A 26,051-nucleotide genomic window follows, 5' to 3' on the forward strand; every position below is an offset into this window, starting at 1 on the left:
AAAAAAAAAAGAAAGAAAAAACAGAATAAGCATGTAAAAAAAAAAAAAAAGAAGCTCTTGAACCCAGGAGGCAGAGAGTGCAGTGAGCCAAGATGGCGCCACTGCACTCCAGCCTGAGCGACAGAGCAAGACTCCTTCTAAGAAAAAATAAAATAAAAAACTTTCTGACTCTTTTGTAATAATGCTTAGCTTGAAACACAAACACATTTTACAGCTGTAGAAATACACTTGTCTATCCTTATTCTGTAAGCTTTTTTCTGTTTTTAAAATTGTTAATTTTTTTTTTTATTTTACTTTTTAAACTTTGTTAAAAACTAAGACACAAACACACACGTTAGTCTAGGCCTTTACTGGGTCAGGAACATCAATATCGCTTTCATCTCCACATCTTGTCCCACTGAAAGGCCTTCAGGGGCAATAACACACATGGAGCTCTCATCTCCTGTGATGACAATGCCTTCTTCTGGAATACTTCCTGAAGGACCTGCCTGAGAGGCTGTTGTATCTTAACTTTTTTTTTTTTTAATAAGCAGAAGCTGTACACTCTACAATACCAATAAAAAGTATAGTAAATACATAAATCAGTAACATAGTCATTTATTCTCATCAAGTATTACGAACTACACATAATATATGTGCTATACTTTTATATGACAGTGGAGTGGGTTTGTTTACACCAGCATCACCCCAAATGCAAGTAGTGCGTTGCATTTAAACGACAATTAGGATGGTTACAAAGTCACTGGGTGATAGGAATTTTTTAGCTCTATTATAATCTTATGGGACAACTATCATTTCTATAGTTCATCGTTGACTGAAACATTATTATGCAATGACTGGGTATCAAATATAGTAAGAATCAACTTGTGATCTAATGTCTTGAATTTGATAAGGAACCAAGAGAGTTACCTATTTTTGGTCTTTGGTCCCAATAGTCTAAAACAATAATACAAGTTTGTTTAACTGTGCTCTGAATCACAGCATAACCAAAATTATTAGCATATGTAAGCATGTTTGAATTATAAGCTAAAGGTATTTTGTCATATTTTATTCATTTATTCATAGAATCATACGTCTAAAATTTAGATTTAGTTTTAAAACTATTCTCATGACTTCAGTCATTATTTCTGTGTATATAACTTCCAAATCAATACCTGCAGACCTGATCTCTATTGTTATTGCCCATTTCTATTCCACTAAACCAGTGCCACCTCAAACTTAATGTTTAAAAACAAAATTATCTTTCCCTAGCCTATGGCCTCCTTCTCCTGCCTTCTCTATTTTTCTTTATTTGCTCAGTTACTCAACAAATGTTTGAGTCAAGCACTGCCAGAAACTAGGGGTGCAAGGGTAATATAAAACATGGTCTCGTTGCCTTCTGAGGAGCTTACATTCTAGTGAGGAAAGGCAAATCAGAGAATACAGTACAGTGGGATCAATGTTAGTATAAACGTATGTACATTGTACTGTGAGAACACAGAGGTGAGGAAGTGAGAGAAGTCAAATATGGCCAAAGTATAGAGAGTGAAGGAGAAAGTGGCATAAAAGGAGGCGGGAGAGTTTGGGAGAGGTCAGATCATATGGGACAGTTTGGATTTTATATTAAGAGCATTGGGAAGCCCTTGGGAGGTTTTAATTTGGGGTTCACATAATCAGATTTGTGTGTTAGAAAGATCACTCTGAATGTTGAGTGGGGATAGATGAGAAGGAACAATGGTGGATGAAGGAGAATAAAATAACTTTTGCTTTTTAGGAGGTTACTGCAGTAATCCAGGAGAAGGAGTACAGAGGCCTGGACTCCATAGTGAGCTATCTTAAGGTCATCAAATAAATAGGCCTTCAGTAACCTTTGCTTGAAGATAAAGACGAATGAATGCTTTGAGGAAGCTGTATGCTTAACCCATTGGTTATTATGAAGCACCTTAGCCTATTGAGTTCTTTTCGTGTGTTGCTTGTTATTATGTCTTACACTCTGGCCCCACCTCCTGAACCAGGAAGGGCCAAATTGCAGAATGATGAGTTTATTTCCTGTTCACAGTGAAAGAATCTAGGTTCTCATCAAGCATCGTTTTGCAGAGTAGCACAGACTATTGTATGAGGTTGGTCCCCAGATAGATCTGTATGTTGTCTCTGATAGCAAATTAAATCCATTAAAGTAATAATGCAGCAGGACCTCAGGTGAAGAGAGCAGCAGTCTCTGGAGGGAGCTGTGAGTGTGAACAGGTGACTGGGTTTAAGAGAAACTTCCCTATTTCATTTCGGTTTTAAAACTGTTTGGTGCCCAGTCAGCCACAGGTCTTATGTATCAACTGGATGAAATAATTTAAGAGGCCTAGAAAATCAGGGCAGATTGCTTTTTTCTGTGGAGATTTCCAATCTGAAACCAAATTTTGGAAATAATGAGCAGCTTTCTATGTGAGCTATTATTATAGGCAGCTGAGCTCAGCTCATCTGGGCCTTCCTCACAGAGCCCGTGAAGGATAGAAACAGAAATAACTCTTACTGCTAAGAGCCTGGATTTTATCTGCAGCATGACTTCTGGATAATCTCTGCAAGAAACCATGCCAGTAAAATTTAGTCCCTTAGGTTCCGGCTTCCCACAGGGTTTTGATGTGTCAGCTCTATAATTATATTTGATTTCCTGCTCCATGGTTTCCTTTGCTATTGCTGTCACTGGTAAATAACTCAGGTGTATAATTCCTACCACGATTTACATGTATTATGTGCTATTCTGAAGTCAAAAGGAAACCTGAGACTCTCAGGCTGAAACATTTACCTACTAAAAAGCTATGCAAGAGTGTGTATTGTGGCTGCATTCTCTAATCTTTATGAGAGTCTTGATTCTAAGTTTTGTCCTCTACCCATGTGTGGCAAATTTAACATGTTGAAAGTGGCTTAGGTAAGATACTTCTAATAAGGTGGCTTCTCTATTAGGTTTTAGACTTGGTTCATCAACTTAGATATGAAACTTGACTGTGGTATACATCAAGTCTCCAAGCCCAGGTATGCATGTGGTACAAAGTCCTTTTGTCTTTACAGCTCCACAATTTAGATATTTAAATGTTCAAAGAATATTAGAGGTAAAGTGTGTTGCCAGTGAAAGGACTGGTGTTTGTCATTGTCTGGATAGTAGGGAAGCTAGCACTACTGGGTTTACTTCATTTTAGTAAAACTGGAAATATAAAGCATATAAAAAATAAATTCATTTGGGATCAAAATAAACCACCAAGTCAGAAAAGAGTTCTTAGCTTGTCTAAAGACCAGGGAGTAAACATACAATGGAACTGTTATTTATAATGGAATACTGGTTCATGGGTTGGAAAAGAGGTTGAAATGAGACTAAGCTCATAAGATGCCACTTTAAAAACCTGGAGACACTGTTTTCTCTCCAAATCGGGAAAAATCCAGTCTTTTGATATGACTAACTCTTGGAAATAGCTCTGAGTTTAGAACCCACTGAAGTTTTTGGTTTTTCAACGCTTATAGCACATGAATTTGTCAGCAGTGTAGATATATTTCAGGACCACATGGAAGAAATTCAATAACAGAATGAAGAATGCTATAAGACTTATACCTATCTGCTTAAAAATACTTTGACAGGGAGTTAATGTAGGAGCTGTTTTCAAGTCATGGTGCTTTTATGGTACTTTTTGTTTTTTGTTTTTGAGATGGAGTCTCTCTCTGTTGCCCAGGCTGGGGTGCAGTGGCGCCATCTCGGCTCACTGCAACCTCTGCCTTCTGGGTTCAAGTGGTTCTTCTGCCTCAGCCCCCTGAGTAGCTGGGACTACAGGCACCCATCACCACGGCCAGCTAATTTTTGTATTTTCAGTAGAGACAGGGTTTCACCATATTGGTCAGGCTGGTCTTGCCTCCTGACCTCGTGATCTGCCCACCTCGGCCTCCCAAAGTGCTGGGATTACAAGCATGAGCCACTGCACCCAGCCGCTTTTATGGTGTTTTTATTTCCCCACCTTTTTGTTAAACTGTAAGATCTTGAGAGTATCATAGGTAATCAGATGTCAATGTTGCTAATGTTGTCCCCAAAAAAGATCAGGTTTTCTTTCCATTCATCTGCAAACTTTATCTGTAAACACCATATAGTGAATATGTTAGACTTAACAGATTACATACGGACTCTGTTGCATATTTTTTTTGTTTTTTAATAACCCGTTAAAAATGTAAAAGCCTGGCCAAGCATGGTGGCTCACACCTGTAATCCCAGCACTTTGGGAGGCTGAAGCAGGCGGATCACCTAAGGTTAGGAGTTAAGAGACCAGCCTGACCAACATGTCAAAACCCTGTCTCTACTAAATATACAAAAATTAGCTGGGTGTGGTGGCGGGCACCTGAAATCCCAGCTACTCAGGAGGCTAAGGCAGGGAGAATTGCTTGAACCCAGGAGACAGAGATTGCAGTGAGCTGAGATCACGCCACTAGACTCCAGCCTGGGCGACAAAGGGAGACTCCATCCTAAAATAAATAAATAAATAAATAAATAATAAAAGCCCTTCTTAGCTTTCAGGGCATTTAAAAACAGGCCTCTGGCCAGATTTGGCCTGTGAGCATAGTTTGCTGATCCCTAGACTAGAGTTCAAAGTGCAGGCCCCAATCTTAGAGCATATGAGCTCTGTTTGTGATGTCTGTGGGGTTTTGTTTTATTATTGTTTTTGTATTCCTTTTGGTCATTCAAGAAATATTAAACCATAGCCAAATCCTTATCCTAAGTGAACTATCCCCAGTAGTGAAGAAAACATGATTCATGCACATAAAAGTTTAATCTTGTAACATTTAAGAAACAGTGCAACCAATAGAAGATATATGATGGCAAATAAATACACAAAAAGATATTTACCATCACTAGCCATTAGGGAAATGCAAATTAAAACCAGAATAAAATACTACATACTTACTAGAATGGCTAAAATTAAAAATGCCGATAATTCAAATGCTGGCAAGTGTGCAGAGAAACCGGATCTTTTCTACATTACTGGTGGGAATATAAAATGATACAGCTACTCTATAATTCAGTCTGGCAGTTTCTTAAAAACAACAACAACAACAACAAAAAACTACCATTAATCACCTAGCATTTATATTCCTGGGAATTTATCCTGGGGAAATGAAACTTATGTTCACACAAAAACCTGTACACAAATGTTCACAGCTTTATTTGTAATAGCCAAAAACTGGAAATGACTGAAATATCCTTCCATGACTGAATGTTCATATGACTCATGGTATGTCCACATAAGGTAATTCACTGACAAAGGGAACAATCTGTTGATGTAAACAACTTGAAGAGAATTTAAGGGTATTATTCTGAGGTAAAAAAGTCAATCTCAAAATGTTCCATATTCTATGATTCCATTTATATAACATTCTTGAAATGACAAAATTAAAGATGTGGAGAATAGACAAGTGGTTGCCATAGGTTAGGGAAGGAGAAGGAGAGTATGACTTTAAAGGGACATGACAAAGGACTTCCTTTGTAGTGACAGAACAGTTCCATATCTTGATTAAAATGATGGTTACATGAATCTATATATGTGATAGATAAAATGTCATGAGTATATACAAAGACATACCCAAAAAATGAATGCATATAAAAACTGGTGAAATTTGAGTAAGGTCTATAGTCCAGTCAATTTGCCTGCTAATTTCCTGGTTTTGATAGTGCAGTATAATTATAGAAGCTGTCACCATTAGGGGAACTGAGTGATGGGTACACAGTACCTGTTTTTGTAACTTCTTGTGAGTATGAAATTATTTCAAAATAAGAAGTTAAAAAAGAGGGTGGAAAGAAGGCAGGGGGAGAGAAAAAGGGAGAGGGAGAAAAATAATGAAGTCTTCTGGGCAGGATGGAGCTAAAGGGTCTGACTTACCTTCCCACCTGAAACAATGACAAAAAAATTAAAAAATTAAGCAGATTTAGGAAACAAATGAGTCCTGCTTACTGCCTTGAGAGAGTTCCCAGGCTCCAGTACAGGAAAAAGGAATTGCTCTAGAGTCTAGAACACTCCCTGAGTTAGGGAGATCAAGATGAGAGTCCATAACGATCAAGACCGAGTTCATAGGACAAAGTACCAGAGGGAATAGAACCTGGTGCTCACACAGGTCCAGGAATAATGTCTGTTCTTTCCACCAGTCTGGAAAGAAAATCATAACTCATGGGGCATTGGGTAGAGCATTTAGTAGTGGGAAACAATGAGTCTTAGGCTGAGCACCACTCTATAACTGCCTAACAAATTATAAAAGCAAGAGATGTAACGCTTAAACTGTTTCCAAGTAACTTAACTGCATCCTTGAACAAAGCTGAAGATCTACAGGAATACAAAAGTATCCAGCACCCAACAAAGTAAAATTCATAATGTTGTAGTCCACCCAACAGGTTCACCTTGCCCACTGCCTAGAAAGAGCCAACTTACCAAGACAGAGGAATTGCAATAGAGAAAGAGAAATTCACGCAGAGCTGGCTATGCAGGAGACCAGTTTTATGATGACTTAAATCAGTTTCCATGAGAATCTGATGATCTGAGTTTTTAAGGATAATTTGATAGGGGGCCAGTGAGTTGGGAATTTTGATTAGTCAATCTGAGATGAAATCATAGAGTCAGAGCTGTCCTTCTGTGCTGAGTCAGTTCCTGACTGGGGGCCACAAGATCAGATGAGCCAGCTTATCAATCTGGGTTATGCCAACTGATCAATTGAGTTTAGGGTCTGCAAAATATCTCAAGCACTGATCTTAGGTTTTACAATGGTGATGTTGTCCGCAGGAGCAATTTGGGGAGGTTTAGAATCTTGCAGCTTCCAGCTACATGACTCCTAAACCACAATTTCTAATCTTCTGGCTGATTTGTTGTCCTGAAAAGGCAGTCTAGTCCCCGGGCAGGAAGGGGGTTTGTTTGGGAAATGGCTGTTATTTTCTTGATTTAAAAGCTGAACTATAAACTAAGTTCCTCCCAACAGTTAGTTCAGCCTGTACCTAGGAATGAACAAGGACAGCTTGGAGATTAGAAGCAAGATGGAGTTGGTTACGTCAGAGCTCTTTCACTGTAATAATTTTCTCAGTTATGATTTTTGCAGAGGTGGTTTCAATATCTAGCATTGAATCAAAGATTATCAGACATGCAAAGGGCAAAAAAAACCCATGGGTTATAATGAAGAGAATAATTGATACCAACCCAGAACTGACACAGATGACCAAATTAGCAGAGAAGGAATATAAAAGTTATTATAACTGTATTCCACTTGTTCACTTAAGACATGGAAGATATAAAAAGAAGACCAAAATTGAATTTCTATAAATGAAAACTACAGTGACTGAGATGAAAAATACAATGGATGGGATTAGATATTGCAGAAGAAAAGATTTGAGGAAGAAACTATTATGATTATTTTTTGGACAGAACTGATTAATGTATACTTCCTCAGTATACTTTTGCCTAGAGTACTGTTGACTTTATTATTATTCCAAGTATTTGGGAGAAAATTTAGTGGATGGGCATCGTTAAAACTAGCTCAAAAATATTTTTTTATCCGGAAGATTTCTTGTCAAGGTATCTTGGGTTACACTTTTGTTGAGAGAAGACAGTAAAAAGTTAAAGAATGTTGACGCGGGGCATAGTGGCGCACGCCTGTGATCCCAGCACTTTGGGAGGCCAAGGTGGGTGGATCACGAGGTCAGGAGATCGAGACCATCCTGGCTAACATGGTGAAACCCCATCTCTACTAAAAACACAAAAAAATTAGCTGGGCGTGGTGGCATGCGGCTGTAGTCCCAGCTACTCGGGAGGCTGAGGCAGGAGAATCGCTTGAACCTGGGAGGTGGAGGTTGCAGTAAGCCGAGATCGCACCACTGCACTCCAGCCTGAGTGACACAGCGAGACTCCGTCTAAAAAAAAAAAAAGTTGACAAAATTAAAATATTTTGTTATGGAATTGTATGTGGTGTTAAACGTTTTGTTTGTGAAATGTATGTGTTAAAAATAATAAAATTTCAGAGTAATTACTTTCATGTTGTTTCATAGTGTATGATTTATTTTCTTAGTGAGTTGGTAAGCTTTGTGAGAGCACTGGTGTGTCTTTTTACATCTTTTGAACCTCCCTAATATACTTAGCATGGCACTCCCTATAGTGGGCAGCCCAAAGTGTTTGTAGTGTAAAAGAAAACCCTCCAACCCTGATGCACTGACTTTTAATCTGCTATTATTAATAATAAGGCAGCACTAGAAGTATCCCTCTGAACCAAATGTACATAAACAAAGACTGTTCCAGGGTTAGAAGTGGGAGTGGGGAGGGAGGCAGGAAAAAGCTCACTTTACCAAGAAGATTGTTAATCCTATTTTTAAACAAGACAATTCCACAGGTTACTTCCTGGAGCCCTGTCTTTGTTGATAGCTAGTGCAGAATAGATCAGGTACATGTTGGGTTAAATAAAAAGAACATAGAGATTCATATATTTGGGTACATTGGGGCAGGAGTTTCGAGAGCAAATTACAGAGTTAAACACATGTCTTAGGAAGCCTTTCCTTGCACTTAGTAGAAGCCACACTGCATAGGCATAGAGTAGTCATTTTCCCATTTCTTGGTCAAAGAAACAGTGTGATTTTAATTGGCAAAGTGTGGGGAAAAGAAAGATCAGACTGTTACTGTGTCTATATAGAAAGAAGTAGACATAAGAGACTCCATTTTGTTCTGTATTTGAGATGCTGTTAATCTGTAACCCTACCCCCAACCCTGTCCTTGCCAGAGACATGTGCTGTGGTGACTCAAGGTTTAACGGATTTGGGGCTGTGCAGGGTGTGCTTTGTTAAACAAGTACCTGAAGGCAGCTTGCTGGTTAAAACTCACCACCATTCTCTTAATCTCAAGTACCCAGGGACAGTACACTGTGGAAGGTCGCAGGGACCTCTGCCTAGGAAAGCTAGGTATTGTCCAAGGTTTCTTCCCATGTGATAGTCTGAAATATGGCCTCGTGGGAAGGGAAAGACCTGATCGTCCCCTAGCCTGACACCCGTGAATGGTCTGTGCTGAGGAGGACTAGTATAAGAGGAAAGAAGGCCTCTTGGCAGTTGAGATAGAGAAAAGCATCTGTCTCCTGCCCGTCCCTGGGCAATGGAACATCTTGGCGTAAAACCCGATTGTATGTTCTATTTACCGAGAAAGGAGAAAACCGCTGTAGGGCTGAAGGTGGGACGTGCTAGCGGCAATGCTGCTCTTTACGCACTGAAAAGGTTTATGGAGATGTTTACATATGCATATCAAGGCACAGCACTTTTCCTTAAACTTATTCTTGTCACAGAGATCTTTATTCGTATGTCTTACTGCTGACCTCCCTACTATGATCCTATTATCCTGCCCCTTCCCCTTTTCTGAGATGGTAAAGATAATGATCAATAAATACTGAGGGAACTCAGAGACCGATGCCGGTGCGGGTCCTCTGTATGCTAAGCGCCGGGCCCCTGGGCCCACTTTTTCTTTCTCTATACTTTGTCTCCATGTCTCATTTCTTTTCTCAAGTCTCTCGTTCCACCTAACGAGAAACGCCCACAGGTGTGGAGGGGCAGGCCACCCCTTCAGCAAAGGGAAGTAAATAAGGAGGAAGGCTTCTGAAACCCCAAATTCCAATATATGTTGAAAAACTTTTGTAGGAAGGAATTTATAAACTTTACAAATTATTAATAGAATAGAGTCTCCACAGATTCAGGTCAAAGTACAAAGAAGTTTCAGTAAATTATTTATTGGCAAGATAGAAAAAGCTATTTTCAAGCAACCTAAATGGAATTTTATAAACTGTCCTCCCTTTTGAGTATTGTCTCTAAGCTGAAATTGCTTGTGTGTTCTTTTTCTTGAGAGCAGTAACACTGTGCTTGGCCTCTATTGCTGCAAAGGAAATAGGTTGAAAGTTTTTAACTCCATAAGTAAGAAATGTATTATTGGGGAGGTGATAAATAATACATTAAGGAAGAGATCTCAGATATTTGGAAAAGCCTTACTATTATTGATGCTTTCTTATTGGTGCTAAATGGTATAAAAAAAGAAGAAAAAGTTGGAAAAACAAAAATTTCAGGATTTCCAGTTCTTTCCTCCACATTTATTTTATTTTTATTTATTTTTTATTTTTTTGAGACAGAGTTTCACTATTGTCACCCAGGCTGGAGTGCAATGGCACAATCTCGGCTCACTGCAACCTCTGCCTCCCAGGTTCAAGCAATTCTCCTGCCTCAGCCTCCTGAGTAGCTGGGATTACAGGCACCTGCCACCACACCCAGCTAATTTTTGTATTTTTGGCAGAGATGGGGTTTCACCATGTTGGCCAGTCTAGCCTCAAACTCCTGACAACAGGTGATTTGCCCACCTTGGCTTCCCAAAGTGCTGGGATTACAGGTGTGAGCCACCGCACCTGGCCCAACATTTATTTTAATTACTAGAAAAAGAAACTCTGTATTACAGAAAAGCAACTGAGTGCAAGGTCCCTCAAAATCATGACCTACCAAACGCAGCATGGGCACAGAAAAAGAACAGTTTAATAAAGTTGAACCCCTTATTGATGAAGAGTTAGAGTAAACACAGGGATTTACCAATTGGACTAAGATCTTTTAACCATCGTATCAAAGCTAATTAAAACAAAGCTAATTAAAACGGGGTTGTGATACTGAAAATACAGCAAGAGAATAAGAGGGAAAAACCTTACAGGAGGTCCTTGAATACTCAACTGTGTTCCAGGAAAGATGCAATGAGCTCCAGGACATAGACAAGATTATGGCTTGGAGTGAAAAGGAGAGAGAAGAATTCAGAGAATAATTTGCATCAGAAAAGCACTTGACAAAAAGATCAGATGATACAAGCACCTAGCACCTTTTCTTCAGCTGAGAATATCATGGTACTATTATAACAGAGGGAAAAACTGTACTGAGGAAGAGGATCGTTCTGTATTTTGTGTGCCTGGATTCGACAAGGAAAATATTTATGATGAAATGCAATAGTGTAATCACAACTCTCCTCAGTTCAGATTTTGTTATTGAACCAAACAGAGGTCCACTCACCCGGCGTAATAAGACTAGGTGTCTATGCCATATCTAAACCAAGGCTTGTAGCACAAGAAGGGCAAGCATTTGTTTGTAGGGAACAAGCAAGGAGAATCAGGCAGATTATACTTACCACCTGAACTCTCAGATGGCTTATAGGTAAGGGTTTTTACAGGTGGAGAGAGCCTGGTGGCTGGGAGTGGCAGGACTAGATCGCAGCTCCAACTCGGACAGACAGAGCAGCGTGTAGAGGCTCACATCATTAATTTTAGCTCCAGAACAACCATAGGAATAAATCAGTAAACCCAAGAGGACCCACAGACCCTCTGAAGGAAGCAGATTGCTCCTACAGGACCCAAGAGACACCCAAAATACTGTGCTGGTATCCACAGCTGAGAGATCCATAGACAGTTCACATCACAGAAATCTGTGCAGACAACTCCCAGTACCAGTCCAGAGCCTGGTAGACTTGCTGGGTGGCTAGATCCAGAAGATAGATAACAATCACTAAAGCTCGGCTCTCAGGAAGCCACATCCATAGAAAAAGGGGAAGAGTATTTCAGCAAGAGAACACCCCATGGGACAAAAGAATCTGAACAGCCTTCAGCCCTAGCCCTTCCCTCTGACAGTGCCTACCCAAATGAGAAGGAACCAAAAAAAATGTTGGTTTTCTGACAAAACAAGGCTCTTTAACAACCCTGCAAAAATCACACTAGCTCAGCAGCAATGGATTCAAACCAATAAAAAATCCCTGATTTACCTTGAAAAAGAATTCAGGAGGTTAGTTATTAAGCTAATCAGGGAAGGACCAGAGATAGACGAAGCCCAATACAAGGAAATCCAAAAAATGGTACAAGAAGTGAAGGGAGAAATATTATTCAGTGAAATAGATAACATAAATAAAAAACAATAAAAACTTCAGGAAGCAGACACACTTACAGACATGCAAAATGCTCCGGAAAGTCTCAGCAATAGAATTAAACAAGTAGAAGACAGAAATTAAGAGCTCAAAGACAAGGTCTTTGAATTAACCCAATCCAACAAAGAAAAAATAAGAAAATATAAACAAAGCCTCCAAGAGGTCTGGGATTATGTTAAATGACCAAATCTAAGAATAATTGGTGTTCCTGAGGAAGAAGAGAAATATAAAAGCTTGGAAAACATATTTGGGGGAATAATTGAGGAAAACTTCCCTGGCCTTGCTAGAGACCTAGACATCCAAATACAAGAAGCACAAAGAACACCTGGGAAATTCATCGCAAAAAGATCATCACGTAGGCACAATGACATCAGATTATCCAAAGTTGAGACAAAACAAAGAATCTAAACTGAGACAAAAGCACCAGGTCATCTATAAAGGAAAACCTATCAGATTAACAGCAGATTTTCAGCAGAAACCCTAGAAGCTAGAAAGGATTGGGGCCCATCTTCAGCCTCCTCAAACAAAACAATTCTCATCCAAGAATTTTGTTTCCAGTGAAACTAGGCATCGTGTGTGAAAGATACAGGCTTTTTCAGATAAATAAATGCTGAGAGAATTCGTCACTACCAAGCCACCACTACAAGAACTGCTAAAAGGAGCTCTAAATCTTAAATCCTGGAAACACATCAAAACAGAACCTCTTTAAGACATAAATCCCACAGGACCTATAAAATAAAAATACAGTTTAAAAAACAAAAACACAAAAACCAAAGTACACAGGCAACAAATAAAATGATGAATGGAATGCTACCTCATATCTCAATACTAACATTGAATGTAAATGGCCTAAATGCTCCACTTAAAAGATAAGAACTGCAGAATGAATAAGAATTCACCAACCATCTGCTGCTTGAAGAGACTCGCCTAACACATAAGGACTCACATAAACTTAAGGTAAAGCGGTGGAAAAAGGCATTTCATGCAAGTGGACACCACAGGTGAGCAGGAGTAATTGGGGACTTCATTACTCTACTGACAGCACTGGACAGGCCATCAAGACTGAATGAAGAAAAAATGGATTTAAACTATACCTTGGAACAAATGGACTTAACAGATATATACAGAACATTCCATCCAACAACTGCAGAATACACATTCTATTCAACAGCACATGGAACTTTCTCCAAGACAGACCATATGATAGGCCACAAAATGAGCCTCAATAAATTTAAGAAAGTTGAAATTATATCAAGCACTCACAGACCACAGTGGAATAAAACTAGAAATCAACTCCAAAAGGAACCTTCAAAACTATGCAAATACATGGAAATTAAATAATCTGTACCTGAATGATCACTGGGTCAAAAACAAAATCAAGATGGAAATTTAACAATTCTTTGAACTGAAGGACAAGAGTGACACAACCTATCAAAACCTCTGGGATACAGCAAACGCCACCTAAGGCCACTTTTCCTCCTAAGAGGAAAGTTCATAGCCCTAAATGCCTACATCAAAAAGACTGAAAGAGCACAAACTGACATTCTAAGGTCACACATCAAGGAACGAGAGAAACAAGAACAAACCAAACCCAAACCCAGCAGAAGAAAGGAAATAACCAAGATCAGAGAAGAACTAAATGAAATTGAAACAAACAAACAAACAAAAAATACAGAAGATAAATGAAACAAAATGCTGGTTCCTTGAAAAGATAGATAAAATTGATAGATCATTAGTAAGATTAACCAAGAAAAGAAGAGAAAAAATCCAAATAACCTCAATAAGAAACAAAATGGGAGCAGAAATACAAAAGATCATTCAAGGCTACTATGAACACCTTTATGCACATAAACTAGAAAACCTAGAAGAGATGGATAAATTCCTGGAAAGATACAACCTTCCTAGCTTAAATCAGGAAGAATTAGATACCCTGAGCAGATCAATAACAAGCAGGAGATTGAAGTGGTAATTAAAAATTAACAACCAAAAAAGTCCAGAACCAGACAATTCACAGCAGAATTCTACCAAACATTCAAAGAAGAATTGGTACCAATCCTATTGACACTATTCCACAAGATAGAGAAAGAAGGAACCCTCCCTAATTCATTCTATGAAGCCAGCATTACTCTAATACCAATACCAGGAAAGGATACAACCAAAAAAGAAAACTACAGACTGATATCCCTGATGAACATAGATGCTAAAATTCCTAACAAAATACTAGCTAACTGAATCCAACAACATATCAAAAAGACAATCCACCATGATCAAGTGAGTTTCACACCAGGAATGCAGGGATGGTTTAACATATGCAAGTCAATAAATGTGATACACCACATAAACAGAATTAAAAAACAAAGATCACATTATCATCTCAATAGATGCAGAAAAAGCATGTGACAAAATCCAGCATTTCTTTATGATTAAAACTCTCAGCAAAATCGGCATACAGGAGACATGCCTTAATGTAATAAAAGCCATCTATGACAAACCCACAGCTAACATAATACTGAATGGGGAAAAGTTGAAACCATTCCCTCTGAGAAATGAAACAAGACAAGGATGCCCACTGTCACTACTCCTCTTCAACACAGTACTGGAAGTCCTAGCCAGAGCAGTCAGACAAGAGAAAGAAATAAAGGGTATCCAAATTGGTAAAGAGGAAGTCAAACTGTCACTGTTTGCTGATGATACGATTCTTTACCTCAAAAACCCTAAAGACTCCTCTAGAAAGCTCCTAGAACTGATAAAAGAATTCAGCAAAGTTTCCAGATGCAAAATTAATGTACACAAATCAGTAGCTCTTCTAAACACCAACAGCAACCAAGCAGAGAATCAAATCAAGAACGCAACCCCTTTTACAATACAAAAAAATGAAGTACTTAGGAATACACCTAGCCAAGGAGGCAAAAGACCTCTACAAGGAAAACTACAAAACACTGCTGAAAGACATCATAGATGACACAAACAAATGGAAACACATCCCATGCTCATGGATGGGTAGAATCAATATTGTGAAAATGACCATACTGCCAAAAGCAATCTACAAATTCAACACAATCCCCATCAAAAAACCACCATCATTCTTCACAGAGTTAGAGAAAACAATTCTAAAATTCATATGGAACTAAAAAAAGAGTCCGCATAGCCAAAGCAAGACTAAGCAAAAAGAACAAATCCTGAGGCATCATATTACCTGACTTCAAACTATACTTTAAGGGCACAGTCACCAAAACAGCATGGTACTGGTATAATAATAGGCACACAGACCAATGGAACAGAATAGAGAACTCAGAAATAAACCCAAACACTTACAGCCAACTGATCTTCAAGAAAGCAAACAAAAACACAAAGTGGGGAAAGGACACCCTTTTCAACAAATAGTGCTGGGATAATTGGCTAGTCACATGTAGGAGAATGAAACTGGATCCTCATCTCTCACCTTATACAAAAATCAACTCAAGATGGATTAAAGACTTAAATCTAAGACCTGAAAATAAAAATTCTAGAAGATAACATTAGAAAAACCCTTCTAGACATTAGCTTAGGCAACGATTTCATGACCACAAACCCAAAAGCAAATGCAATAAAAACAAAGATAAATAGCTGGGACTTAATTAAACTAAAGAGCTTTTGTACAGCAAAAGGATCAGTCAGCAGAGTAAACAGACAACCCACAGAGTGGGAGAAAATTTTCACAATCTATACATCTGACAAAGGACTAATATCCACAATCTACAACGAACTCAAACAAATCAGTAAGAAAAAAACAATCCCATTAAAAAGTGGGCTAAGGACATGACTAGACAATTCTCATAAGAAGATATACAAATGGCCAATGAACATATGAAAAAATGCTCAACCATCACTAATGATCAGGGAAATGCAAATCAAAACCACAATATGATACCACCTTACTCCTGCAAGAATGGCCATAATCAAAAAATCAAAAAAAAGTAGATGTTGGTGTGGATGTGGTGATCAGGTTACACTTCTACACTGCTGGTGAGAATGTAAACTGGCACAACCACTATGGAAATCAGTGTGGAAATTCCTTAAAGAACTAAAAGTAGAACTACCATCTGACCCAGCAGTCCCACTACTGGGTATCTACCCAGAGGAAAAGAAGTCATTGTACGAAAAAGATACTTGCACAGGCATGCTTATAGCAGCACAATTTGCAATTGCAAAATCAAGGAACCAACCCAAATACTCATCAATCAACAAGTGGATAAAGAAACTGTGGAATATACGTATATATATACACACACGATGGAACACTGCTCGGCCATAAAAAGGAATGAATTAACGACATTCACAGTGACTTGGATGAGACTGGAGACTATTATTCTAAGTGAAGTAATTCAGGAATGGAAAACCAAACATCATAGGCTCTCACTGATATGTGAGAGCTAAGCTATGAGGACGCAAAGGCATAAGGGTGATACAATGGATTTTGGGGACTTGGGGGGAAGGTTGGGATGGGGGTGAGGGATAAAAGACTACAAATAGGATGCAGTGTATACTGCTAAAGTGGTGGGTGCACCAAAATCTCACAAATCACAACTAAAGAACTTATACAACCAAACACCACCTGTACCTCCATAACCTATGGAAAAATTTAAAAAATAAATTAATTAAAATAAAGGTGGGGAGGCAAAAGTTATAGGCAAAGTCATAAATTGATACATGGGGACTACATATTGGTCTGACCTAAAAAGGCAAGACATCTAGAAGCAGGGGGGCTGCAGGTTATAGGTGGATTTAAAGATTTTTTGATTTCTGATTGGTTAAGGAAGTGAAGCTTTATCTAAAAATTTGGGACCTGCAAAAAAGAATGTTAGTTCTGGCTCATGGGCATGACCTTCTCCAGGCCCCTGAGAAATGTACAATGGTCTGTGTTTAGTCTTGAGCTTCCCCTTATCTGAAGTCCACGTGCCAGCAGATCTGTTTGGTGTGGGAGTCCAGGTTTTTGAGAAACAACTCAGAGACATATGTTCAGATTTTGTCTTTGGTTCTTACAGAAAAGAAGACATCTATTTTAACCTTTTTGGCTATTGTTTTAAGCTATTATTTTGTTGTTGTTGTTATTAAGTTGCTCATTTGCTTGTTTTTTTCCCCCTAAGACGTAGTTTCATCCTTGTTGCTCAGGCTGGAGTGCAATGGCATGATCTCGGCTCACTGCAACCACCACCTCCCTGGTTCAAGCAATTCTCCTACCTCAGCCTCCCAAATTGCTGGGATTACAGGCACCTGTCACCACACTAGGCTAATTTTTGTATTTTTAGTAGAGACAGGGTTTCAACATGTTAGCCAGTCTGGTCTCAAACTTCAGACCTCAGGTGATCCGCCCGCCTTTGTCTCCCAAAGTGCTGAGATTACAGGCTTGAGCCACCTCGCCTGCCTGCTCATTTGCTTTTTAAGGCTACTTAGGTAGGTACCTGGAATTGTTTTAACGAACCCAAGATTTTTCTTTCTTTTTTTTTTAATTTTTGTGCTTGAGAAGGGCCCACAGGCCCCTACAAGCAGTCCCTGTTCTGTCTCAATTTGACTGGTTTCTTAAATCCAGAACTGCAGTGGTACTCCAGAGGAGATATAACACCTTTATAACCTTGATTTGTAAAGAAAACATAGAACTAGAAGAATAGATCTGAGAAACAAACAAGGAGAGCTTTGTGATTGCCACAGCCTATGACCTTGAAAGAGTTTCCAGGCTGCAGGGCAGGGAGAGGTTGCACAGGCAGAGCCCAGCAGACTCCCTGAGTAGAGGAGACTGAGCTTCTGAGCTGAGCTTCTGGGGAGACACGGCTGCCCAGAGTTCATAAGAGAAAGTTCCAGAGGGGAGCAAGCTGCACAGAGGGGATTGTGGAAGGTGCTATGAACAGTCAGCAAAGTACTAATGAGCAAGCGTTGAGGAAACTACCTATACATGGTCCACTGTGGATGAACCTCAAAATAATTACGCTGAATTAAAGAAGACGGATTTTTTTTAAAAGAGTGCATAACTGTATACTCCCATTTATACCATTTATATAAGATTTTAGAAAAAGCAACGAATCCATAGTGCCACAAAGCTGATCAGTGATTGAAGGGGGTGGGGGTTGCAGGGTGACAGGAAGGGAGGAGCATGAGGGAAAGACTGCACTTGAATACAAATAAATTTTTGGGAGTGATGAATATGTTCATTATCTTGATTAAGGAGAATGGTTCACAGATTTTTACCTCTGTCAACACTTACTACATTGTATACTTTAAGTACATGTAGTTTGTCAGTTATACTCCAGTAAAGCACTTTTTTAACACTGCATTTAAAAATAATATATGTTGAGCATTCCAAATCCAAAATCTGAAATGCTCCAAAACATGAAACAAGGAAATGCTCATTGGAGTAATTTGGATTTCAGATCTTCAGATTAGGGATGCTCAACTAGTATGTCTTCTCCAAATATTCCAAAAAAAAATCTGAAATTTGAAACAATTCTGGTCCCAAGCATTTTAGATAAGGGATACTCATCCTGTACAAATAAAAAACAGAGCTCGGGCATGGTGGCTCATGCCTGTAATCCCAGTACTTTGGGAGGCTGGGGCGGGTGGATGACGAGGTGAGGAGTTTGAGACTGACCTGACCAACATGTGAAACCCCGTCTCTACTTAAAAAAAAAGAAAAAAAATACAGGGTAGGCTGGGCATGGTGGCTCATGCCTGTAATCCCAGCACTTTGGGAGGCCAAGGTGGGTGGATCACCTGAGGTGTGGAGTTCAAGACCAGCCTGGCCAACATGGTGAAACCCCGTCTCTACTGAAAATACAAAAAAATTAGCTAGGCATGGTGGCGTGTGCCTGTAGTCCCAGCTACTCGGGAGACTGAGGCCAGAGAATCGCTTGAACCCAGGAGGTGGAGGCTGCAGTGGGCCGAGATCGTGCCACTGCACTGCAGCCTGGGCAACAGAGTGAGACTCTGTCTCAAAAAAAACACAGAGTAGCCTCCCTCTCAGGGTTGTTCTGAGAAAGTGAATGGAGGGGAGCAAGCCCAGATAACCTCTTTGCAACTCTTTCCCAGTTCAGACTATCTTTACCAAGATTCTTGATGTTCCAAGGTGTTTTTCAGTTTTATAGATGTGTTGCTAGGATCTATGTGGTCAATTAATGCTCTTGACATAACTTTATGCAATTTTGTATTTTAGGACTCATGAATCAAGCAAGCAAACGTGAAAAATGGATTAAGGCTGATGCCCCAAAAGGTACTGTAAGTTTTAGAAGGCAAAGCTGGTTTCAGTCCCTGAAACTGCAGGACTAAGGCTGATTTGATTTGGATTTATGATTTTTAACAATGATTCGCAGATCTGTGACTACAAAAATGTAAATCCCACCATTCATATAAAGGTTGAAAACAACAAATTGAGAATGAATACTGGTGAACTGTTTTGGGAGGCTTTTTCAAAATGTGTACTTTGCTATTGTATTCATTTTCTACTGCTATATAACAAATTACCACAAATTTAGCAGCATAAAATAATACTCATTTACAGCTCACAGTTGTGTAGGCCAAGAGCCCAGTATGTCTAGGTTCTCTGCTCAGGGAGTCACAAGGCTAGAATCAAGATTTTGGCCAGGCTGAGTTCTCATGTGGAATCTCTGGGAAGAAATCTACTTCCAACTTCATTCAGATTATTGGGAAAATCCGGTTCCTTGTGACCGAATGACTGAGGTCTCCATTTTCTTGCTGGCTGTCAGCCAGCAATCACTGAATGACTGAGGTCTCCATTTTCTTGCTGGCTGTCAGCCAGCAATCACTCTAAGCTTCTAGAGGCCACCCACATGCCTTCTCATGTTGCCCCTCCATCTTCAAGCCAGCAGTGATGCACTGAGTTCTTCTCATGCTTTGAATATCTGACTTCTTCTGCAACCAGCTGGAAGAATATATACTTTTAAAGGGCTCACTCGATTAGGTCAGGCCCACCCAGGATAACCTTTGTTTTGCCATATAATGTAACATTCATAGGATTGATGGCCCATCACATTCAGTTTCCACTCCCACTCAAGGGAAGGAGATTATACAAAGGCATCCATCATGCGGGGGCAATTAGCTTAGAATTCTTTATAATGTAGCTCTCACATGACAGGTTTTCTACTTAGTACCTCTTATGGCATCAATGTAAATTTAAGCTGTAAATAAAAAACACATATGTGAAGCAGTTGCTACTGATTGTTAATATCTTTTGTGTAATTTAAGATATAGCTCATTAGGAGGAAAGAAACAGCTATTTTATAGCTTGATGTATGAAGACAGATTTTTATAAAGGTATACTGTATAAAGATATTTTATGAATTTAATTTCTTTCAAACATCTGTATTCCTGGAATATTTAAATTATATAATAATGGCCAGGCACAGTGGCTCATGACTGTAATCCCAGCACTTTGGGAGGCCAAGGTGGATGGATCACTTGAGGTCAGGGGTTCGAGACCAGCCTGGCCAACATGGTGAAACCCCATCTCTACTAGAAATAAAAAAAAATTTAGCTGGGTATGGTGGCTCATCCCTGTAATGCCAGCTATTTGGGAGGCGGAGGCAGGAGAATTGCTTGAACCTGGGAGGCAGAGGTTGCAGTGAGCCGAGATCACACCACTGCACTCCAGCCTGGGCAACACAGTGAGACTCCATCTCAATAAAATTAATTAAATAAATAAATAAGTTATATAATACTATAACTATACTATAAGACCAGACCTATCTCTTGGTGATGTAGTTTGGATATCTGTCCCCCAAAATCTCATGATGAAATGTAATCCCCAGTGTTGGAGGTGGGGCCTAATTGGATCATGTGAGCAGATTTCTCACTAATTGTTACCACCACCTTCTTGGTTCTATCCTCATGATAGTGAGTTCTTGCAAGATCTGACTGTTTAAAGGTGTGGGCATCTTCCCCCTCTCTTGCTCCTGCTCTTGCCATGTGATGTACCTGCTCCCACTTTGCCTTCTGCCATGAGTAAAAGCTCCCTAAGGCCTCCCCAGAAGCCAAGCAGATGCCTATGCAATGCTTGCACAGCCTGCAGAATCAATTAAACCCTGTGAGCCAATTAAACCTCTTGTCTTTATAAATCATCCAGTCTCAGGCATTCCTTATAGCAAAACAAGAATGGCCTAAATTGCTTGGATTATATTTTTTATGATTAAGATGAGTCAATTTTTTTTTTTCTTTTTTGGGACAGGGTCTTGCTCTGCCACTCAGGCTGGAGTGCAGTGGCACAATCTTGGCTCACTGTAACCTCTGCCTCCCAGATTCAAGCAATTCCCATGCCTCAGCCACCAGATTAGCTAGCATTACAGGTGCATGCCACCATGCCCAGCTAATTTTTGTATTTTTACTAGAGATGGGTTTTACCATGTTGGCCAGGCTGGTCTTGAACTCCTGGCCTCATGTGATCTGCCTGCCTCAGCCTCCCAAAGTGCTGGGATTACAGGTGTGAGTCGCTGTGCTGGGCCAGGAGAAGTCCATTCTTAAACACTTAATTTTTAACAAACCTTTCCAAATATTATTTATGATTATCTTTTTCTTTTTTTCAGACCAGGTCTCACTCTGTTGCCCAGGCTGGAGTGCAGTGGCATGATCATAGCTCACTGAAGTCTTAAACTCCTGGCCTCAGGCATCCTCCTGCCTCAGCCTCCTGAGTTGGTGCGATTACAGACAGGCACCACCATGCCTGCTCTAATTTTTTAATTTTTTATAGAGATGGGTCTTACAAGTTCATCAGGTCTCGAACTCCTGGCCTCAAGTTGTCCTTCTGCCTTGGCCTCCCAAAGTGCTGCAATTATAGGCATGAACCACTGTGCCCATCCTCCTTTTCATTAATATGCCATTTCTTTGGAGTTCTGTTTTTAACTCCTTATTTATGAAATAAAAGTCAGCTTTGTAGGGTATCTCAAAGTCTCCTTTTAGTTCACCCTTCATGAAATGAGAATGCATACAAGTCTGAAATATACTCACACATTGGTATATTTGGTATGGTTGGGGTGTGTTGTACTATTAAGTAGAGGAAACTGTGTGGCAGTGAGGCAATTTTTATAATCTTTTTTCACCTTCATGCAATTACATAAACATCTTCATGACTAAAAATAAATTAGCCAATCACAGCCAGAAAAGTCATAAGCATAACAGCAGTCAACTATATTTAAAACTATTAACGGAACTGTACATATTTGGATCACATTGTTAAGTCCCAGACAAAAAGAAAACGCTGAAATATTTTACTCTCTTGGACACAGACCTATGAATATGAAATGTTTAAGGGCTAAAGACCTAACTAATATCTTTGATATTTTGAGTACTTTGCACTGAGAACTTAAAAGATTTCTCTACCTGTATACCTTACTTCTTGGTTCCTTTCATAGCTCACTTTTTCTACTCCTTTTTTTCATTTATGTAACTGTAAAATTTGTCTCCCTGGAATGAATGAATGTGTCTTCTGTTCTTGTTTAAGAGAGGATGTTACTCAAAGAGCTTTGGAGCAAGCTCTGAATGTAAAGCAACCTGCTAGGTTTCTGGAGAATACGTAACAGGGGTGTTTCTTACCGGGGTCTTCCCAGTGCAGGTGTCATTCCTTTAGAAAGCAATTGCCTCTTTTATAAGTTCCTCCAGTTGTGTGCATGAGGCACTTAGGAATCAGATTTTTGAAAACATCTTTAATGCAGCTGCCAGAAATTTCCAGAATTAGGTTAAAACCGTACTCTTATGTCATCTTATGTCTCTTGGCTATGGTTCTAAAACTTCCCATTCAAATGATTCTATTGCCTGTGTGCCCACTCCTAAGAACCTTTCCACAGCTAAGTAATATTACCTTATTTCAAAAACTTTGCAAATCAACCTCAGTGGGGGAGAATTACTAAAAGCATTTAGCTAATACAGAGTAACCTATAATAATACTTTGTACAATCTTTTTAGAACTTTTCAAAATAACAATGTTTTATCTTAAGTTTTTAATCCTTATTTGAAACTTGTGGGATATAAAAAGAGAACTCCACGTGAGAGATAAGTAATTGAGGAAATAGAGAGGTTAAAAGGCTGATCTGATATTGCTGACATAGCTTGTTTGCAGCAGTCAGAACAGAGTTGTGCTTTCTCTTGGACTGTGTCAACATCAGTGTTACATAATATCAAATAATGGTAAAAACCCACAGATGTGCTGGCTTCAGCAGCACGTATACTAAAACCCACAGATTAAACCTTATTAAAAACTAATATGTAGATATGCAATTAATAACCCATACTTCCTAGCATAAAATTGAGGGAGCATCTTTTTTGGCATAGCATAGTTTAAGAATTCCTCCATTGTGCAAATTTGATTAAAGAAATATCTTTCTGAGACATTGCAGGGACATTCTTTCTATTCAGATAGTTCTAGTTTCTATTTAATTTGCCCCTGACTAAGTCAAATGTTGAGATAAGTCCAGAGTTAATTGGTGGCATTTAGTTCTCTTTTGTTGTTAAATGTCTGGAAACCATAGGAAAGCCACATTTCCTTTGAAAATATTAATATATGTCTGTATTCTTTATAAAACCTTATAAAGCACCACAGATCCTTAAAGTTATGGCCCTGGCTCAAACTCTTAGTATGACATATGGCCATCTCTGCTTTCTTTTTCCTTTCTAGAGAAAAATTTCTTAATTTGTCAAAAAAAAAATCTCATCTCTCAGGGTTGTTTCATATAACTTTACATTTTATAATCTCATCAAAAAACTATTGGTTTGATTAAATTTAGGCAGAAATTTTATGTAGTCAGTACTTGATTTGGCTTCTTTTTGTTTGTTTGTTTTTTGTTTTTGAGACAGAGTCTTGCTCTTTCGCCCAGGCTGGAGTGCAGTGGCGTGATCTAGGCTCACTGCAACCTCCGCCTCTCAGGTTCAAGCGAGTCCTCTGCCTCATCCTCCCGAGTAGCTGGGATTGCAGGCGCCCGCCACCACAGCCAGCTAATTTTTGTAGTTTTAGTAGAGATGGAGTTTTACCATGTTGGCCAGGCTGGTCTCGAACTCCTGACCTTATGATCCACCTGCCTCGGCCTCCCAAAGTGCTAGGATTACAGGCATGAGCCACTGCTCCCGGCCTGGCTTCTTTTTTAAATCATGATTATTTAGACAGAAGAACTACTGATATATTTGGAAATATTTGTAGGTGGAATAAGAATCAGAAGAGGGTTTGTTGCTTGTTTACATTGTTATTGAGATTCAGCTAGTAAACATACTTGCAACAAATGGAGAAAACTTGTCAAGTTCTTGATTTGTTGTTTTTCCTGCTTGAGGCTGAAGGTCATGCTGCTTGCTCTTCACTGCTGTATGTTGACTTTTCCACTGTTAATTCTGAGGCTCCTTTAGATGGTGTTACATTGTCAAGCTCTGTAAGAGGGTTTCCTTCCCTATCATAGCCAAACCAACGTGGAGGGTCATTAGAGTTGTATTCCTGCTGCTGAACTTTAGATGACATTCTCTGAGCTGCCTTCCTGTAATAACAGTGCTTAGCATTAGCTAGTTGCAGAAGTAATCCCTAGTGCAGAATTTTCAAACTCAACCAAATTTGGAGTTACAGAACTCACTGTCACAATTTGAATTCACGTCAGACCTCTCTTGCCTTGCTGAGAGTGAGGATATGGGTAAGTGTTCAAATAAACAGGGTCCCAAAGCCTCAGCAGCTCTGATTCAACCACTTCAGAAATTAACAGATACAGTGAATGGGTAAGGAAACTACACACGGCCATGGAAGAGGAACACTGAGGCCTCTATTTATTTATACTGCTTTGAGTAAGCCCCTTCCTTGGTATTTCTAGTTTCTCTGATGAGGGAGTAACCTAACTACCCTACCTGTGAAGGCTGACCATGCACCAGGCCAGGAGCTCTTAACCCAGAGTTCACAGATCCCTTTTGACTACATGGATGAACTTCAGGGAGGTCCATGTACTCCCTGAAAGTTCATGCAGTTTTGTCTATGATACACATTTTTATGAGAAGGTTTGTAACTCAGAGGTGTCCATGACCAAAATGATTAAAAAATACTGTTACAGTCTTTCTTAGGAGGAAATAAGTAAAGAAGGCATCAGAAAAAAGTATGTCTAACTTGAAAACAAAGCCATTGTGAGGACAGAAGGATTTCCTTTCCTAGAAAGTTGGTTTGAATCACGAGATTAGTACTAAAAAGGAGATGAGCAATTGACCACTTTTGTAGGATTAGAAATCAGTAACTGTGATGTTTACCCATGAAGGCACTACCTTCTCCACTCTTGCTCTATGTTAATGTACATTGAGTTATTAATTGCAAAAGTCTGGAAACTGAGTCATTGATATGGAGCTGGCATTACCATACACTTTGAGTTAAGTTTGTGCTGAATGGCGAGATGAGTTCAGGTAAGGCAAAGAAAATACGAAGAAAAAAACCCAACAACACAGAGATACCAGTTTAAATTGCTGTTACAGTTAGGTTGAACTTTAGATGTATTAAAATAATTGTAACCAAACTCAACAGGGAGATAACCAAAGCATTGCTAATTAAGCATTGCTAATTCTGCCTCTAAGCACACTGCTTTTTAACTTATATATCTGCTCTCACACAAAACTTCTACATACTTAAAGAACAAACTGAGTAAAAGCAATGATCATATACTAATTTCTAGTTTGAAGCCACCAATCCCTACGGACTAAAACTTGGCAAACAAGTTTATTGTCTTCAGAGAAATATTTATTCTCAGTTTTGAAAATGATGTTTATTGTCAAAGATAATGTTTTGCATTCTGTTAATTTTTTAATCTTTTTTTAAGGTGCTATCCTGCATTTTAAACCTCTTATGTAATCTTTTATATCCTCATTGTAGAACATTACCATGCAAAAGTAATGGGTTTATATCCTTTGCTTTTCCCATTTTATTCTCCTAATGATATTTCTCCCTTTTCAATTTTTTTTTTGGAGACGGAGTCTCGCTCTGTCGCCCAGGCTGGAGTGCAGTGGCCAGATCTCAGATCACTGCAACCTCTGCCTCCCGGGTTCACGCCATTCTCCTGCCTCAGCCTTCCGAGTAGCTGGGACTACAGGCGCCCGCCACCGCGCCCGGCTAGTTTTTTGTAA

At 39.3% G+C, this 26,051-nt stretch overlaps 2 protein-coding genes and 1 long non-coding RNA gene across 8 annotated transcripts in view; 2 read left to right on the forward strand and 1 right to left on the reverse strand.

The window, feature by feature from the left end:
* The window catches only part of FAM185A (family with sequence similarity 185, member A), a 63,832-nt gene extending 44,359 nt beyond the window's left edge, over positions 1-19,473 (forward strand). For both annotated transcript variants that reach the window (XM_011927721.1, XM_011927722.1), the window contains one exon: positions 19,129-19,473. In XM_011927721.1, coding sequence (XP_011783111.1) covers positions 19,129-19,241 — 113 coding nt within the window. In that variant the 3' untranslated portion in view covers positions 19,242-19,473. The remainder of the gene's footprint in view (positions 1-19,128) is intronic.
* Positions 19,474-19,553: 80 nt separating this feature from the next.
* On the forward strand, positions 19,554-20,136 carry LOC105501697. The gene is made up of 2 exons (XR_001000224.1): positions 19,554-19,652; positions 19,702-20,136. It is a non-coding gene; the product is annotated as an uncharacterized LOC105501697 (long non-coding RNA).
* A 3,631-nt stretch (positions 20,137-23,767) lies between these two features.
* FBXL13 (F-box and leucine-rich repeat protein 13) overlaps positions 23,768-26,051 on the reverse strand; it is a 317,665-nt gene continuing 315,381 nt past the window's right edge. For 2 of the 5 annotated variants that reach the window (XR_001000225.1, XM_011927739.1), the window contains one exon: positions 23,768-24,439. Coding sequence is in view for 4 of the 5 variants with exons in the window: in XM_011927739.1 (XP_011783129.1) it covers positions 24,250-24,439 (190 nt within the window). In the remaining variant the exon portion in view is untranslated. The remainder of the gene's footprint in view (positions 24,440-26,051) is intronic. The other 3 variants (XM_011927736.1, XM_011927737.1, XM_011927738.1) reach the window with 2 other exon arrangements.

Source organism: Colobus angolensis, unplaced genomic scaffold (assembly GCF_000951035.1).
Source record: "Colobus angolensis palliatus isolate OR3802 unplaced genomic scaffold, Cang.pa_1.0 Scaffold74, whole genome shotgun sequence".
Lineage (NCBI taxonomy): Eukaryota > Metazoa > Chordata > Mammalia > Primates > Cercopithecidae > Colobus > Colobus angolensis.